The sequence below is a fragment of the Talpa occidentalis genome, unplaced genomic scaffold, assembly GCF_014898055.3.
Source record: "Talpa occidentalis isolate TD23 unplaced genomic scaffold, MPIMG_talOcc4v2.1 talOcc4.7, whole genome shotgun sequence".
Taxonomy (NCBI): Eukaryota; Metazoa; Chordata; class Mammalia; order Eulipotyphla; family Talpidae; genus Talpa; species Talpa occidentalis.
Genome location: NW_023605083.1, coordinates 37,857,900 through 37,876,300, shown reverse-complemented (window position 1 = coordinate 37,876,300; position 18,401 = coordinate 37,857,900). Strand labels below are relative to the sequence as shown.

At 54.4% G+C, this 18,401-nt stretch overlaps 1 protein-coding gene across 2 annotated transcripts; it reads left to right on the top strand.

The window, feature by feature from the left end:
* Positions 1–4,975: 4,975 nt before the first annotated feature.
* Positions 4,976–10,317, top strand: AQP3 (aquaporin 3 (Gill blood group)). 2 transcript variants are annotated; one of them, XM_037492674.2, is made up of 6 exons: positions 4,976–5,116; positions 8,081–8,207; positions 8,537–8,674; positions 9,011–9,129; positions 9,481–9,698; positions 9,790–9,996. In XM_037492674.2, the coding sequence occupies exons 1-6, from the start codon at positions 5,009–5,011 to the stop codon at positions 9,950–9,952; spliced, it is 873 nt and encodes a 290-aa protein (XP_037348571.1). In that variant the 5' UTR covers positions 4,976–5,008; the 3' UTR covers positions 9,953–9,996. The 2 variants fall into 2 exon arrangements, with proteins under 2 accessions (XP_037348571.1, XP_037348572.1); XM_037492675.1 differs by lacking the exon at positions 9,481–9,698 and having other exon boundaries at positions 5,009–5,116; positions 9,790–10,317.
* The last annotated feature ends 8,084 nt before the right edge of the window (positions 10,318–18,401 follow it).

Sequence of the window (18,401 nt, the reverse complement as noted above, 5' to 3'; positions counted from 1 at the left end):
TGCTGCCCATGTCCCCCTCCAGCCTTACTAGAGCCGCTCTCATCATGAACCAGGCTGCCAGCCATCCCTACCAGGGTCTGACCCAGAAATCTCTCACCTGGAAAACCCTCCACAAAATCCCCAGCCAAATGTTTCCTCCTCCAGGAAGTCTTCCGAGCGCCTCAGTCCAAAGGATGCTCCAGCTCTCTTTCTGGTTGCAGGGCCTGGCAAATGCTGGGCCCTGTTCAGGCACCCCAGTTAGACTGTTAGCTTTCTTTCCTTTCCTTCTTGGTCTGACCACTCGTCCTCTGAGGCAACCCCACTCTGGTTCCAGGAGCCTTCCTGCCAGTGAGGAGGGAAATCAGAAAGTTCTTGAGCTCTAAGAATCTGGTCCCTGAGGTGTGAACCAGATCCCCTAGGCCTGTTTGCAGTGATGGCCTGGTCTGTGTCAGCTCCAAGTCACTAACACCTTCCCTCCAGGCTGGCATGGGCAGGCTCCTTGACAGGCCCCTACCTCTTGTCTCTGGCTTTTATAAACACTAGCCCAGATGCACAGCCAGGCCCGGCAGGAACAGAGAGATGGGCCCACAGACCCCCTTAGACACACACATGCACGCATGGGCCCTCGTGGATATAAACAGTCCTGTGAGGACCCTACAGTCACTTACATGGACACACAGGCCCCGTGGGAGCTTGCAGGCAAGAGTGCACGTGGGCTGCGACAGAGGAAATGTGGCTATGATCATGGAGGCGGCTTTGGAATGAAGCTGTCTTCGATGTTGACTGTGCTAGACAATTTCCAAAGTCTGAAACATCCACGATCATGTTTGATTCTTACAGAGATCCGGGCTGGGTGTGAGGGGGAGATGTTCCACTGGAACCTTACGACCAGGTGATTGATGAAGAGACTGAGAACTTACTGGGTAGTGGACAAGCTAAGCATGGAGCTGAGGCCCTAGGTCTGCAAGAGGGCTCTGCCCCCATCAGCCTGGCCCCTGACACTGGGGTCTTCCTCAGCAGGGAGTCTAGGTCCATCATGCCAGCCCTCGGCCTCCTCACTAAGACCCTCTGCTAGCCTTAAAGGGTGCTGTCCCTCAAAGGGTGCCAAGGGCAGCTCAGGAACATTAGAAGGTAAACCCAGAGTTTCCAGGATATGGGTCAAAAGGTACATTTTCTCAAGATCCCACTGATCGTCAGGCTAGAGGCACCTGAAAGGGCAGCTTGTCCTCATAAGCTCCCTGTCATCTGGGTTGTCCGGAGACAGGGGGTGACTGTGTTGGCGCAGTAGGAGGAGCTGCTTGCCTGCCCCCTAGTCTAGGGACGCTCATAATGGGGTGATTCATTTTTTCCTTTCCACTCCCCATTCCAATCCAGAGCCAGCCCCCAACTCCTGAGGCCCAGAATCAGGAGTAGCGTCCATCAGCGGCATAGGAATAGGGCACACGCTGGTAGGGGAGCTCAGGCCTGGAGGGTGCAGTACATTCCTGTGCCCTGGCTCTCTGCCTATGCCCCCTTCCCATCTCTCCTCCCCATCCCACAGGGTTTGAATCCCAGCTCAACACTCAGTGGCTGAGTGAGATCTTAGTAGGTGACTTCTCTTCAATCCTCAGTTTTGTCATCGGTGAAAGGGGGGAAATACACCTACTTCTGGGGGTTGTTTTGCAAATGCGAGGAAGTGCTTTCTGAACTTGAAATGTCTGAGTGTTGGCTTTGACCTGCTCCTCTTCCACCCAGCTCTAATGCTCTGGAAGAAGCTGGGGGGCAGGAGCATGATTTCTGTCTCCACTCTTCTCTATTCCACTGGCTCACAGCAAAGCTCACGTCTCCTCTGCTGGTCCAGGCTGCTCCTATTCAGGCCAAAGGGAGTTTGGGGGGCAGGAAATGAAGGGTGTGCCACCCCTTACAGGGCCCCAGCCAGCCCCTCTGGTCCAGCAGGCTGGGACTTGCATTTTCAGCCCTTCCCTTGCCTGGGAACCCACTCCCCCAGCTCTGACCTCAAAGAGTCACGGCCTCCCACAGGGTGGATGGGCTGTCAAGGCCCCTTCCCTGGTTCAGCCCTCCCGCCCAGGTGAGACACAGACCTTGCTCAAGATGCCCTGGGAGGTGGGGCCTCCTCTTCTTCCTCCTGGAGCTCCAAGGCAGGCTGACTTCCAGCCTACACTCAGCCCTGGCTTTTCTTCTCAAAGTACAAGAGGGAGCCCAGAGGACTCTGGGAAACCTGTGTGACTGGTGAAGGCCTCACCAACCTCTCTCTCCTCTCTGAAGCTGTCTTCTGTCTTTTGCTCCAGGGGGCACCACTCACATTGACTACAATGAGGATGATGCCTCCCTAGTGTTGAGCATTGACATCCTGCTACAGTTCCCAAGCCCAGGTCCAACCTGGCCCCTCTGAACAAGCATCCTCAGCCCCTGACCCCTCTTTATGCCAGATGATTCTAGGAATGCTGGCAGTAACAAGGGACTCTTGGAAACCATTGCATCCCTCCTCCAGGCTGAGTCATCTCAGGCCACTAAGAAGTACAAAGACCTACCCAACCCAAACCCCTCAGCTTCAATCCTAACACATTCCAGAGTGCATGTGTGATGTACACTTATGAAAGTGTGTTATGGAAAGGAAGGAATTTGGTGGGAGCTTATGGGGTCATCGTCTTGAAGTCTGGGTCCTGATTGGGAGAAGGGGGCATTGAGATGCAGCCTTTTTTTTTTTTTTAAAGATTTATTTTATTTATACAAGAGCAGGGGTACAGTCCAGAGGTGTGGGGGGTGAGAGGATTCACTGAAATACACTGTTGAGGGGAGCAGCAGGTGAGACAGGAGAGGTCTGCCGCGCCTTGTGAGACGCTCACCGGCCGGCCGGGATCGAACCGGTACTGCAGAGGCTGCGGACAGCTTCACAGCGCTGTGCTCAACCCCTGCACCACCGGGGAGGCCCAAGATGCAGCCTTTGTTTCACCTGCTAAGTCATGCGCTTTGGTATCTACTAGAGGAGTCATAAAGATGCCCTATGGTGACCTGCAGCCCCAAGATTATATGTAGGCACATATATGCACGCACACATGTGTGAGTACACATAGATCCATATGTGTAAACAAGTGCTGCTTAATGTAAACACGATACCAAATGCCTGGTTGTGTTCATGACCTGCTCCCTCCTGGTGCAGCTCATGTGAACCCCCTGGGAACTGAGCACAAACACCTGTATACAAGGGTCTTGCATGTGCCTGCTGGTAGCACAGCTGCCCCTATTCTCCACTGCCAAGCTCCATGATGGCAGGCCCAGGGTGTGGCAGGGTGTGGATGGGGTGCTGTGGCTTGTGGTTTCTTACTTTCTTTCACTGAGGAGATCCTTGCCATTTACTGCCTTGTGCTGCCTTTATAGCCCCACCTGAGGCAGTGAGGGGCTGGGAAACACCATGGAGTAGGGTGAAGAGAAGGTAGATTGTTTTGGGGTGGGGGGTGTCCCGTATTCCCATAATTTGGACTCTGGCACCAGGAGTTTAGAGTTCTGCCTTGAGTCACAGGCTGGCAATGAGGCCAGCAGGCAGGCACTCAGTGATGGCTCCCTGATTCACCATGGAGCCTCCCAGCCCGTGGGGGCCCAGGGGTGTGGGGTGCTTCTCTTTGGGCCAAGAGCCATTAGAGACCTGGTGTGCAGGTTGCATATATGTACGAGCTTCTGGCCAGGCTCTCGTGTGAATATCGGCCAGCGTGGCTGCCAGCCTCAGGGTACACGTGTATGACTCTCTGTGTGCTGCTAAGCCCCATATTTTGGGGCATGAATCACCCCTGGAGCCTTCATTTCTAAGAGCCATTCCTCAAGGGATAAGTCCCCAGGGCTCTAGACCCACCAGAAATTCATCCCCTCTGGAAAATGTGGTTTCTTTGGTCTCCCTTAACGATGCTGCCATTGAGACTTGGGGCAAAGACATATTTGCTCCCAATTCTGTGGTTTCAGCCCACCAGGTCTTGGTTTCCTGATTATTAAATTCAAGATAGAAAATAGGGCTGTCCCATAGACCCCCTCAGGAGGGGCTGACACCTTACAGTTTAACCAGCTCAGTCTCTTAAAGGGAAGGATTATCCCCTGGCTAGTGATAAGCCAGAGAGGGAGAGCAGAAGGTTAAAAACAGCTGGAACTCACCCTGTTGGCAAGCATGTGGATGTGGCATGTCAGGACAACTGCTGCTCAGCCTCTGGAGCCATGTGCACCATGCACTCAGGTACACGTGTGACAGGCTCAGTTAAGCCAGCCGTGTTCAACAGGCAAGTGCCCGTGAAGAATCCCAGCAAATGTGATGAGGCACATAAGACACGGTGGATGCAGCCTGGGCAGAGTTGCTCAGGGCCTGGAGGGTGTGACATGTCATACCCACAGCACACGGAGCCCGGACCCATGAACTCTCGCAGGAACTCATCGCCTGTGTTCCGTGTGTCCACCGGGATCTGGACTATGAGCGGGTCTCCTCACTGGGTGCCCACAGCCTCCTTCCACCAGCCCCCGGGACATGCTGGGTCCAGCCATCATCCTGTAGGGCTGGGACCATCAACTTTCCTTTCTCACGTGTCTCCCTGGCCCAGGCCATGATGGAGAAGAGAGCAGGGCTCACTGTGGGCTGGGAGTCTCCTTGGCAGCCCCATTCTCAGGCCCAGTCGGGGTCCCACACATGCCTATACCCCCGACTACCCCTGGCTCTGTCCACAGCCCAGGACACCCCTCCCCTAAGGGCCCTGGGAAGGAGCAACCCCACTCCTAAAGCTCCTTGCACACCACGACCCCCTGCCTTCCTCATCAGCTCCCTCCCAAGTGTGAGTGTGTGTGTGCATGTGAGTGTGTGTGCGCGCGCGGTGTTGGAGGGTCCGCCCACTCCTCGGGCCCTGCGGGCTGAGCGGGCGGGGCGGCGGGGCGGCGGGGCGGGCCTCCAGCGCTCCTATAAATCGCGCCTCCCTGGTTCCCGCGGCCACTGCAGCTGTGCCCGCCGCCTCCGAGCCGCCCTCCGCCCGCCCGCCCGCGCCGCCGCCCGCCCCGAGCCATGGGTCGACAGAAGGAGCTGGTGGCCCGCTGCGGGGAGATGCTGCACATCCGCTACCGGCTGCTCCGCCAGGCGCTGGCCGAGTGCCTGGGGACCCTCATCCTCGTGGTGAGTGGAGGGACCGGGACAGACACTTCTCTCTCTCTGCAACTTCCACCTTCAACCTTCAGGATCCCTCTGAGCTCGCAAGGGCTGGTTTTCCACGACAGCACTGAGTCCTGTCCCAGCGCTGACCTCCCCTGGCTTGACTCCTTCCAGAGTGCCCACTCGTGACAGCTCTGCCCCTTGACAGAAAGACACCTGTGATTCCCTGTGACAGCTCCGACCCTTTTCCTTCCTCCCATGACCCAGTCCACAGCTGGGACAGCGGTCACCCCTGCCAGCTCGGACCTGCAGCCTCTCCTCTTGGCTCTCACAGAGTCCCAGCTTTGGGGTGCAGGCGGGACAGAGGCAAATGAGCCCCTGTTAGGTTATTTGGGTCCTGAATGTCTGGCCCCTAATGAATAATTAAGCCCCAGAAAGTCCAAAAGTTCCAATGACGTGAGGCCAGTTTGTTTCTGGTGGGGGCAGAGGGCAGAGGCCACCTGGGGAGAAGGGAAGATTCTCCAGATAGGGAGCTGTGCAAGGCAGGTGGGCCCCCAGGCACACAGCTTCAGTCCTGGTAGTGACTCCAGACCGTGTCAGTTACCTAGACAGGTGCTGTCAGCTCTGCAGAAGCACCAAGTTACGCCCCAGCCTCTCAGTTACTCCAGGGGAGCACTTCCCCTGCTGAGGTGAGCTGACGACTCCCCAGTCCCACTTACAACCTGCTGGTGCCACTTTGGCCCCTGGATTGTTCCTGGGTGACTGTTTACACTCCTTGGGTCTGGCAGACACGCCAGTTATGCTCTCCATTTCCTGTCCCAGTTACTCTCTGATCTTCAGTCACTCATGTGATTACACCTGTTTTTCCCTGCGTTACTTCTGGGTTCAGTTACTCCATTGCTGCAGCCCCAGCTGCAGACCAGTCAGCAGCTCCCTCCCCCCACCGGGTGAGAAAGCTTAATTAGGGGCAAGTAGGGATTGGGTGGCCCACCCCAGGTGGGTGGTGGTTGTTGGTGGAGAAGACTCCATGGGAACAGGGCACCAAGACTCACCTTTAGCTATCAGAACAGGAAGGGGGGAAGCCAGTTGGGGCACTTTATCCATAGGCCCTCAAAAGACTAGCCCAACCAGTCATCCCCACCCCTTCTCTACCCTGTGCCAAGAAGGGATTAAGGTGCTTATCACCCTCCTGCCCCAGAGTCTTGTATCCCCCACTCCCTGTCTGATTCATGGTCCCACCCCCTGTTCGAGAACATCCAGGACAGGGAAAGTTGTCTTCTGCCTTCCTGGAGGCACCGTCCTATTCCTCCCAAGTCTCATTTGCCTTCCCCACAAAGGAGCAGTCAGGTCTCATGCTCAGTCCCAGGATCATTTGGCTTATCCCAGACCACGAAAGGAAGGTATTTCTTTGGCGGAGAGTCGACATTCAGGCCCAGGTGGGTGTGAGGCATCGGATGTCAGTGGAGAGCAGGACCAAAAGGGCTGCCTGAGAGCAGGGCCCACCCCTGGGACACCCCTGAATGGCAGGTGAGGGCTCGATCTCTGTGGGTTGGAGACCTAGAGCCTACAGATGCAGAATCAGGACTGACTTTGGGCCAAGGGGAGTCCTGGTCTCTGGGGTATCTAGTAAGGGTAAGGCTGGGGAGGGGGTAGTGGGGAGCAGAAGAAAGGGAAAGGAAGAGGAAGATTAGTAGCAAGGTGGTGGAACTGGCTCTGACAGCTTCTCCCTCCAAGGTCTCCTGGGATGGAGCCAGGTTTGGGCCTCAGGCAGGCAGAGAGTTGAGTCCAGGACCTACCAAGCCGGGCGGGTGCCCCAGACCCTCACATGCCTGCCCACCCGCCCCCTTCACATACTCACAATCTGATCTTTGCTCAGGTTTGCACCTGCCTGCCTATCTTGGCCCTGCATCACAGCCTCTGGCTTCTCTTCTATCTCTTGGTCTTTCTGAGGGATAATAATCAAAATACTTAACCCAGGGCACTGACCATCAGAATGGACAAGAATCCTTAGCACGGATCTTGAAACCTATCTGCTGGGTAGATATGAAATCTTTGGTATTAGGGAGATGAGAGAGGTCACCTTGGGCAGGGATTGGAGCAGCTTTGGGGAACATTTTGGGGGCTCACAGTAACAACTCTTTATAGGTTGCATGGAAGTATGGATACACTTGAACTAGAAGAATGACATTTGCAGGACAGCGGGACCTCCATCCCCTGAGTCCCCCCAGCTCTGGCAGATAACTTAAACCCAGTCTCCCCATTTCCACTACTCTGGGTCCTGGATCAGGGCTAGTGCAAGAGCATCAGATCTGTTTTTAGGACCTGCAAATCTGAGAGGGGAACCTGGTCCCCTGAGGGCAAGAAGATAGGTGGGTGGAGAGAGGAGGCTCTGGGGCAGGTTAAGGTCAAGGTGGGTAAAGGTCTGAGAGGGAGTGGATGGTGGATGGTGGGTTGGACTATGTAAGAGGCCAACTCTGATAATCTCGGATTGCAAGGTGAGTAGGTGTGGGTAGGCAGGGAATGTGACATCCCAGACTCAGAAGTGGGTTCCACGGAACTTCTGGCCTCCTTATTTCTTCCCCCATCACCACCACCAACTGAGCTCTGCTTTGGGGCAAAGAGGGAGGCAGCTGCTGGTTGGGGACGAGTGAACACTTCCCCACCTCCCTCTGGGCCAGGCCTGAAGGACGGTGCTGAGGAGAAAGTATAGAGATTCCAGGAAAATTAATCATGGTGGTTAGACCATCTTTTGGGTTCCCGGTCATAGACTCTGCTTCCAGTGCCTTCTGTGGGACCCTGTTATATTAAAGTTGGCACGCTGGGAGTGGGAGGGCATGCCTCCTGTGGGGTGCACTTGTGGCAGGCGGGGGTTCAGGTTGCATTTCCCTCTTGATATAGGGATATGGAGGTCACTGGCTTTATCCCTACCCTGTGGAGTGGTCTTGGCTGGGTCTCACCCCCCCTGTCTTGTTCTGTTTTTTAACACAGATGTTTGGCTGTGGCTCCGTGGCCCAGGTTGTGCTCAGCCGGGGCACCCATGGTGGCTTCCTCACCATCAACCTGGCTTTCGGCTTTGCTGTCACTCTGGCCATCCTGGTCGCTGGTCAGGTCTCCGGTAAGGTCTTAGCCTCGTCATACCCCTCAAGAACATTCCCATGGGGAGTGGGTGGTGAGGTGTTCCTGAGGGTGGCACATGGCTGTGGCCTTAGGTTTGAATTCATGGGAGAGTAGAGAAGGAACTCGATGCTTAGAACCTTCCACTCTCAGCTTGGAATCCGAGATTATCAGAGTTGGCCTCTTACATAGTCCAACCCACCATCCATTTAAAAAGTCCTTCTTTGTGCTATGTTCAGAGGCACAAAGAAGGAGATGTGGGCCCCGGGGTTCTGGCCTCCCCACCATGGCAGACTGTGATTAATCGGTCCCTTCTCCTCTCTTCCTCAGGAGCCCATCTGAACCCTGCTGTGACCTTTGCCATGTGCTTTCTGGCACGTGAGCCATGGATCAAATTGCCCATCTACGCCTTGGCTCAGACTCTGGGAGCCTTCCTGGGTGCTGGGATCGTTTTTGGGCTGTATTATGGTGAGCATTCCCTTTCCCGCCCTCCTCTGCTACCCACCTCTCTCTGCTTGGGACCTGCTGGCACTGGGCCTTTTGATGACAAACATTTGGGGCCTGCCCAGGCCCTGGGCTCATGACTCACTCATTTACGCACAGGCCCACGTGGGGGGCTGAGGGGAAAGAAACGGGTTGTGCAACAAGAGTCTTGGACCCTCCACCCCAGTCCCTCTCTCTCCAGAGAATTACAGAGATGATTGTACTCACCTGTGACCCTTGGAGGGTCGGGAGGGCCAGCCTGAAGGGGGAGACCAGGCTCAGGCCTCTGCCTCAACCTCCCTGGGTCTAATTTGTCACCAGATGCAATCTGGGCCTTCGCCAACAATGAGCTTATAGTCACCGGCCCCAATGGCACAGCTGGCATCTTTGCCACCTATCCCTCCGGACACTTGGACATGGTCAACGGCTTCTTTGACCAGGTATGGGCCAGGGCCATGTGATGGGGACACAGGGAGGAGGACCAAGCTGCCCTGACTGCCTCATGGGTTGGCTGGGGGACAGGACTCTTGGTCTATGGTTTCTCAATATGTGGAGACACCCCCTTCAGACTCATGGTGTCAGGCACTTATAAAACATGCAGGTTCCTATTTAACCAGCTCCCCAGGAGATCCTAACAATGCAAAGCTTCTAGCACCATTGCTCCTGAGAGCACAGCCAGGAGATGATAAGACTAAAGGGTGGAGGGAAGCCAGAGGATGGAAGGAGGGATCTGAGGGAGGCCTGGGAGGTGCTCCTCACTCTGGTCTCCCCACTCTCTCCCTGCACCCCAGTTCATTGGCACAGCTTCCCTCATCGTGTGTGTGCTGGCCATCGTGGACCCCTACAACAACCCTGTCCCTCGTGGCCTGGAGGCCTTCACAGTGGGCCTGGTGGTCCTGGTCATCGGCACCTCCATGGGCTTCAACTCTGGCTATGCCGTCAACCCCGCCAGGGACTTCGGCCCCCGCCTTTTCACCGCCATCGCTGGCTGGGGCACGGAAGTCTTCACGTGAGTGCAGTCCCCACCCAGAGTGCCCCAACTTGCCTCTCCTCTGCCCTGTACCCCCCACCCCTCACCACATACATCTGCCCTCCCGCAGGACCGGCCGCCACTGGTGGTGGGTGCCCATCGTGTCTCCTCTGCTGGGCTCCATCGCGGGCGTCTTGGTGTACCAGCTCATGATTGGTTGCCACCTGGAGCCGCCCCCACCCTCCACCGAGGAAGAGAACGTGAAGCTGGCCCAAGTGAAGCACAAGGAGTAGATCTGAGTGGGCAGGGGACACCCCCCCTCCGGCAACCTCCCGGAACATCCACTGACTTTGCAGGGGCTGCTCCCTAGAAGCCCCTCACGAGCCCTCTCCCAGGCTAAGAAGCTCTTTGTCTACACCCCACCCCAGTGGACAGCCTCCTCTCAGGATTTCCCACTGGATTCCGCCCACATAGGATCTTAGGCCACTGCCCTTAAGCTGGTGGGACAGGGAGTAGGGTCACCCTATTCCTTTGTCTCCCAGAGGCTGAGGATGGGCGACTGGTGTGTGAGTGTGTGTGCACAGGCATGTGTGTGGGTTCCTGGATCTTCAGGACAAGGGATCAAGCTGGGTGGGGGAGGCGAGAGGGTGGAGGGGGTAAGTGAGTGGTCCATCTGTGAGTGAGGAAAGCGCCTGGGGTCTGCATGTTTCCGGGGCTCCATGCGGAAGAGAGTCCAGATCTATGTTTTTATTTGTGTGTGTGTGTGTGCGTGCATGTGTGTGCCCTTTTTCCTAAGTAGGGAGCTTCTCTATGCTTTGGGGATGGGAGGTGTGGGTATGGCTGGGTCAGGAGGGACCACACCCCAGGTTTGCAACTCCGGCCATCCATAAGTGGGGGCTGAGTAATATGTTTCTGCAATAATGTAGGCATGAGGGGGTGGGATAAAGTTCAGGTCATAAGTTTCATGTCGCTCTTTTTTTTAAAAAAAAAAATATATATATAGCAGATGTTACAGTCTTAGGGATGGGAGTTGGGAGACTCTACTTTAAATAAGGTCCTCACTCCTTTCATCTTTCACTCAATGTATGTATTCTTTTGCCTTTTATAAAAAAAAATAAAATGTATGTATAACACCGCCAATTATGCAGATATCTTTCTGCTTGCTCTGGATTTTTTTCTGGGGTTAATGAAGGAAATTGAGTGTGTCTGGTCACAAATACCCAGGCTGCCCAGCTGGGTCTGTCACTTGGCCAGGGTATAACACGGGGAACAGTACATCAGCTGTGCCCTGGGTGGCAGGGGTCAGTCACACACAGGGGTCAGAGACCCCTGGCACAACTCCTTTCCTATCCCTGGACCAATACATCCCCCACGAAGGCAGGCTTGAGCCTAGCATAGGGAAAAAACTTTCTCCTAGGCGCAGCTGCCCTTAGGAGAGGATTGCTATCCAAAAGTAGTGAGCTCCTTGTTGCTGGAGGAAACCAATCAGACTGGTAACTGGCATGGTTTTCTACAGGTCAAAGCTGTTCAGGCTCCATCACCACCACCTAGACCTTGTCCACAGCTCCCTTAGCGCAGTCTCCCTGCCAGCAAACCTGCTCCATTTGGTCCATACAGCAACCAGAGGATCATTCTAAAACCCATGCTGAAAATGGGGCAGAGAAAATCTCCATCCTGCGCTCAGGTCCTTCAAGACCTGGCTTCTGGCTGCTGGCAGTGCTTTATGCACCCCAGATTTTATGCACTCCTGTCATCTCCTATCTTCAGACCTTCCCCCTAAAGTCTCACTCACATCTTTGCTCACTAAAATCTTACTCTAATGCCTCCTCCTCCAGGAAGTCATCCCTGTTTATTTCCGCACTATTCCGCTACCTTCCACAGTCAGTTGTCTGAGCCCAGAGACCATGACTGCATTCATCTCTGTCTCCCCCCTGCTGCAGTTCTTCACTCTGAGGCACCTCTATCCTGTAAGTCTGGGGTTGGACTGTCTCTGGCATCCTGGCAGCCCAGGGAGGCAAGGGGCCCAGGAAACTGTAAGGAAATCACGTGCCTCTTCTCACTACTTTAACTCTCCTCAAGTTTCACTGAGATTCAAAGGGAAGAGGGCCCCCACCCGGGCCCTCCTGCAGAGTTAACCCCACTGGAGCCAGAGGATCCCTGGGTCCCACAGAAGAACTGCAGTTTTTTAGAGGCTAAACTAACTCTTGCTCCCCAGTCATTTCAGATGAGAAGACCATGGCTCAGAGAGGGTGGGTATCAATACAGGGTCACACAGCCAGGACTTTGGGGAAGTGGAGGTTGGAGAATGCAGTTCCACCTCAGGTCTCCACTCCCTCCTTGTCCCCAACTCCCAGGAGGCGTGTCTGGAATGTCAGAGGGAGCTGAGCCAGAGGGAGTGTCCCCTTCCCAGGCCCTGGGGGGAGAGGAAGGGCAAATCTTGGGAGGGGAAAGTGACTGCAGAGTTTCGTTCCATCTACACAGGTCCCACCTCAGTCCCCCACCCTGCTGTCCTGCCCAGCAGGCCCCAAGCCTTCTGTCATCCCTTTCAAATCTTACAGTGGACCCTGACCAGTCAGCCCAGAGAGTGATGGGGCCCTTCTGGTGCAGTGGTTAACAGGTAGTCAAACCTGGACTCCAGGCCCAGCTTGGCCTCTCTCTAGCTGTGCTACCTTAGTGTGGTCCTCTTCAAAAGCCTGAATTTCAGTTTCCTCATCTGTGAATTGAGGGATAAGGAGAACAGGTGATAATGGAAGATAAGAAAATGACTTAGCACAGTGGTCAGTGGGTGGTAAATAATATCACATCATGATTTCTCCTGCAGAACTGGGAAGGGGGGTGGTGCTGGTGGAGAGAGAGATGCTAAAGGCTGTTTTATTTTATTTTTTTAAAGATTTTTAAAATTTATTTATGCATACAAGAACTGGGGTGTAGGCCAGAGGTAAGGGGTGTGGGGGAGGTGAGAGGATTTGCTAGGGGGAAATGATGTCCTGAGATAATCCCATGCAGGCTTTGTGGACCCCACCCCCTCTCCAGACTAAAGCCATCAGGACATTGGGAAAGACAAATCCCATCACCACCAAGGGAGGGTGGCTGGGACCTGAGGGTGGAGTTGGGCAGCCAGGTTGGATATAAAAACCTGACACGTGGGCCTTGGGGGCTCTCTAGCTATCGCTCGCCTCCTGGCTGCACGGCTCCTGGCTGGCGGCCAGCTCTCAGAGCGCCATTTTGGGATTCCTGATCAGCGGATCGGGTAGGACTCATTTAAAACTTTGTCTCCCACTTTTCTCCCTGAGCTGTACATTTCCTCATTTCCCCTTCCCTTGTAAATAAACCTTTTATTAACCTTTCGCGTGTGCCTGCAGTAGAGCATTGATAAGTCCTTTGAAGCGCGCGGGTGAGGACCCACAGTCAGGCACCCCGTTTTGTATCGGGGTTACTCTACAACAGATTCACCAGAGACAGAGTGGGGAGCAGAACAGGCAGATCTACTGAAACACACTGCTGAGGGGAGCAGCAGGCGAGACAGGAGAGGTCTGCTGCGCCATATGGGTAGCTCCCTGGCCGGGGATTGAACTTTTGCTGCAGTGGCTGTAGATGGCAGGCCCTGAAGGCTGTTTTTTAATGGTCATTGAATTTGACCACCCTCTTCTGCCAGATTCCTTCCTGCATTTCCTGAGAGAGGGGGTGGGGAGAGAGTGGGGGTGATGGTTCAGTGTGCCCTGGCTTGAGGAGACTTTTGGGGAGAGATGGAAAAGAGACACAAGAGGGGACCAGGCGCACAGGAGTGTAAGGTAGGGGAGCTGGCATTCAAAGAACCTATTAGATGGAGGTCAGACCACCCAAGAAGTCAGGACCAGCTGAGGCCAGGGTGGTGGGGCACAGCAGGGGCTGTAGGGACTTAAGTGAGTAGCAGTGTGTGATCCCTACAGGGGCAGGTGGGACGCCGCCCATCCCCCCATCTCTCCACTTACTTGCAGGCATGCCTCCCATCAGCCATTTTGCTGATAGTAAGTTCTAGAAAGTCTTCCTTTCCTTTTGGAAAGTCTCTTCTCCAGTCCACCTAATGCTTTTTCCAGGGTGGACTTGGAGGGAGAATCACTGCACAGGAGGATAACCAGACCCCACATCTCCCCTCTGTCCCTTCTCCTGAGTATAGTCCTCTCCACAGCCTGCCCATGTTTCTGTGAAGTTCTAAGTTGTTTGGATTGAAATTGGCCTCTCTGAAACCGGAGCTTGGTTCCTGTTTCCTTGTGTGCCTGCCTCGGTGTGTGCACACGGGCAAGTGTGAGTTCTTGGTGTTTCTGGGCGTGACTGCCCTTTCTCAGTACCTCTGATTATGTCTCTGTGGGTCTGGGTATCTGGCTGGCCACATCTCTGCTGCTGCCTCCCTCTCTCAATCTGGATTTTGCTTTGTGTATTTCTAAGTGAACATCTTGTGCATCTCCAAACGCATCTGTGTGTACTTATAGCCGCTCTCCTGCTGGCAAAGTTCTGCCTGGTTTACCCTGGGGCATGCCTCCTCCTTAATTCCTGGTAATGAGCTCCCTCCTTGTAACTCTTTTCTTTGGATTTTGTTTGTCTGAGAACCTGGGTGGGGCATCCCCCTCAGGCTTGGGGAAGCATAGGTGAGGTAGTGTTGGGTGGGGTGGGAAGGAACTACTCTACCTTGTACAGGGACCCCCAGAAGCCAGAGATGGCCCCCAATGTCCCCAGGATAGATCTGTTGCAAAGGGGCTGCCTGCAGGGGGCTAGGGCCTCCTTACTTGGATGAGGGGTCCTGTCCTAGAGTGGGGTCCCCTGAGTTGTGGATCAGTGAATGCAATATGAAGGGAGGAGAGACCCAGGCACTGGGCTCTCCGGGAGATCGAAGGGGGTTCACCCAAGAACACCGAGTCCTCAGTGGGCAGCAGAGGGGGTGTGGTTGCTTAATCACAGGGGGTGGCCTCCTCAGGGACTCAGTGTCTCCACGCCTAAGGCTTCAGCCTTTGGAGCCAAGTTTATCTGAAGTAAGGGAGAGGATGGCGGTGGGAAGGGAGGCTCTGTCCTGGGCACCTCAGCTGTCCCAGAGTGGCACCTACCTCCTCTTTACGGAAAGGGGAAACTGAGGCCCAGTTTCTCACTCAGGCCACAGGGCAGAGCAGCAGAGCCTGGACTAGAGTCCAGTATCTTGTCCCCAGTATGGCTGCCCTCAAACCCCTTTCCCAGACAGCCCTCTGGGACATCTCGGGGGGCAGGACTCGGCCTCCAGTTACCTGCGTTTTGAGTCAGCCTTCCCAGCTCTGGGATCCTGGGCACCTGGGCGGGTCTCTCATTTCCCTAGGTCCAGTCTCTGGCCTGCTCTGTGCCTAGGGCGTCAATATATCTTTAACCTTTTGCCCTCTGGCTTCCAGCTGGACTTGGCAATGGGATACACAGCTGGGAAATCAGAGAGCAGGGAGAAGGTGTGTTTGCCAGGGTATTTGTGCCTTTTCCAGAGCTTCGCCTGCGTTCTAGGGACTCTTCTCTGCCTCCTCTGGTCGAGGGGGAATTGCTGCCAGCTCTTGGTCCTGGGGGCATCTCTTTTTGTCCTTGTGTCTCTTGACCTTGCTCTGTAAATAATCTTTTTATAAACTGTTCAGTGAAGTCCACCAAAGGCATGTCATTCTTGCTGGGTCTCTGATGGGTTTCGTCTCACTAAACTTTAGCTTCTCCATCTGTAAAATAGGGATAGTAAGAGTGCCCTCCTCCTTAGGTTGCATAAGGCGAGAATTAAATGAAGTCACATCGATGCAGAACAATGCCAGATGTTGCAACGAGTATGCCATGGAACGAGATGATGGTGGGGATGTGATTACTATCATCATGATGATGCTGCTTCCTTGTGAGCTGTGGGCAGGGAAAGCCTGGCGTGAGACACCTCACTCTCCCAAGCCATCTCCTCTAACTTCGGGCTGCTGCAATATCCATGGGGGTCTTACTCAGCCTGAAGGTGCAACCTCAATCCCCCCAGCTCAAGTGGGGCCAGATATCCCCGGCAAGACTGGGGTCAGGGGACATGGAAGCCCCGAGCCTCTTTCCCCACTTGGCTGTTCTTCAGAAGACTCAGGCTCCTCAGAAGGGGAGAGGTAGGTATCCCACCATTTTGTGGGGCTCCAGGAGTCTGATAGGAGTTGAGAAGGGTTGTCGTTTGATGAATTAGGTGTTTAGGGGGTAGTATGGGGTCAGGGGAGGGAGTCAAACCCTGGAAGAAACCAAATCCCAATTTGTGTTTCCTAATCCTCACAGCCTACTCTCAGAAAGTTTCACTCTTGGCCATCTTGCTTTAGCTCCTCAAGAATGGGGCGGAAAGAGAAAAAAAGCAACAAGAAGAAACACATTTTTAAAAAGGGGGGAGGGCCTCCCGGGTGGCGCAGCGGGTTGAGCACAGCGCTGTGAAGCTGTCTGCAGCCTCTGCAGTGCTCCGCAGCACAGGTTCGATTCCCGGCTGGCTGGGGAGATTCCCGTATGGCACGGCAGACCTCTCCTGTCTCGCCCGCTGCTCCCCTCAGCAGTGTATTTCTCCAGTCTGCCTGTTCTGTTCCCCACTCTGTCTCTGGTGAGTCCTCTCACCTTCCCATGCCTCCGGCCTGTACCCCTAGGGAAAAAAAAATAAAAAGGGGGGAGAAAAATGGGGCAGAAATGAGGAAGATTCCTGTGACTTGGGTGTGGGGAGTGGGGGAGTTTTCTAGTTCTCACAATGCCTGGGCAGTTCCAGCCGCTTTGGGAGTAGGGAAAAGGTCTGTGCCCTCACCCTGCCTGTGATCAAAGCATAGGAGGCGGTGGGGGGTGGTGGGGGGGCTGGCATTGACGGAGGGTCTTACAGAACAGCCGAGGTTGACCATAGAGTGAGGTTAAATGGGCTGAAAACTTTCCTGACCCTTCTTGGGTACCTTCCCTTGACTATCTTGGTAATACCTTCAGGTCAGAATGAGATAGAATGTGGTGTAGTGTTGTTATTACCTTTCCTGCCTCCAGAGATCTCTGGAGATAAAACCTTAAACCAGAACACCTGGACCAGCTTCTCCCATCTCTTGCCTTTGGGAAGTCATTTTGATATTCTCTTACCATCTTCTAGCCTCGGTCTTTTTTTTCTGGAAAGTCCCTGTGACGAGTGATGGTTTTCTTGCCAGACTTCCTTGCTGCCCTAAAGCCAAGGAGATCTGGTTGGGAGAGGCAGGGTGACGGTGGAAAGGACTCTGGTGGCCCTGATAGTCATCTGGACACGGTCCACCACTCAACTCCATGGAGATGCCCTTCATAACACACAAGGCACCCGGAACATCCTGCCCACTACCCTCATCCTTTGCCTCTTTGCTCAGGGTCACTGGCAGGGCCTAGCCGGAAATAGGCTGAGGGGGGAGGAGGTAAGTGGTGCCTCAGTGGGGAGGCAGTCTGCAGGCCCCAGTCTGAGGAAACTCTTTGTTGGAAGAAGTAGCCAGCTGGGGGACCAATCCCATCTGGGACAGAGACCCAGTGAAGCCAGTGAACAGATTGGGGCAGTGTGGAGCCATGTCTGATGTCAGGACTCTCCAGGTTGCCCTGAGACCCAGAGCAAGTTCAATCTCTACCTGAGTTTCCCCCTCGGGATCCCAGAGCTGGTGCATGAGATGATTTGACCCTTCCTTTCAGCTCTAGCATTCTTTCTAACAGTCAGAGGAGAGTGGGCAGGGTATGTGTGGCTGACTGGCAGGGATGGGGAAGAGGCCTGCAGAGGAGGCCATGTATGAGCAAAGGCCCAAAGATGTGGTGGGTGTAGAGAGCTCCCCAAGGCCACTCAGCGGGCCAGGAGGCAGCAGCAGTGGGAGAGGACTTGGTTGTTAAGACTTGGAATGCCAAGTGTAAGACTGAAGGTTTAAGTGCCTCCCTGGTGGTGCAGGGGTTGAAGACAGCATGTCAAGCTATTGCCAGTCACTGCAGCATGAACACACAAGTTCGACCCCTGGCTGGCCAGGGAGGAACCCACATGGTGCAGCAGACATCTCTTGCCTTGCGCGCTGCTCCCCTCAGCAGTGTGTTTCAGTAGATCTGCTTGTTCTGCTCCCCACTGTCTCTGGTGAATCCTCTCATCCCCACCCCGCCACACTCTGGCTTACACCCCAGTTCTTGTATGCATAAATAAAATCTTAAAAAAAGACTTAAGTGAGTAGGGTTGGGAAAATATGTCTAAAATGTTACTTAAGTTAACCCACAGAGCTGTTGGAGACAGGTTGGGAGCGAGGGAGGAAGCTTGAGGTACCCTGAGCTGATTCTGTCAGGTTCAAAGGGGGAAAGATTAGGGTTCTGAAACTTCTGCCACCACCTTGGGCCTAGACCCTCCAATCCATGAAACATACCATACAAAAATAAATAAATCTTACACCCCAGCTCTTGTATGCATAAATAAATAAATCTTTTTAAAAAAGGCCAGAGGTGTGGGGGGTGGGGAGGGTGAGAGGATTCACCAGAGACAGAGTAGGGAGCAGAACAGGCAGATTGACTGAAATGCACTGCTGAGGGGAGCAGCGGGCGCAACAGGAGAGGTCTGCCGTGTCATGTGGGAATCTCCCTGGCCGGCCCGGAATCGAAACCGTGCTGCAGAGGCTGAGGGCAGCTTCACAGTGCTGTGCTCAACCTGCTGCACTGCCAGAGAGGCCCTATCTCCGTATTCTTACCGACATTCACATTTATTGTTTCTAGTCTTTTTGATATAGGCTATTCTCACAGGTATAAGATGATGTCTCATCT

What these genes read in the sequence shown, in the direction of transcription:
- AQP3 (XM_037492674.2), top strand. Translation starts at nt 5,009, where the DNA reads ATGGGTCGACAGAAGGAGCTGGTGGCCCGCTGCGGGGAGATGCTGCAC. An exon ending in GGTCGCTGGTCAGGTCTCCG is followed by an intron (nt 8,208 to 8,536) that starts GTAAGGTCTTAG and finishes TCTCTTCCTCAG; the next exon opens with GAGCCCATCTGAACCCTGCT. An exon ending in CGTTTTTGGGCTGTATTATG is followed by an intron (nt 8,675 to 9,010) that starts GTGAGCATTCCC and finishes ATTTGTCACCAG; the next exon opens with ATGCAATCTGGGCCTTCGCC.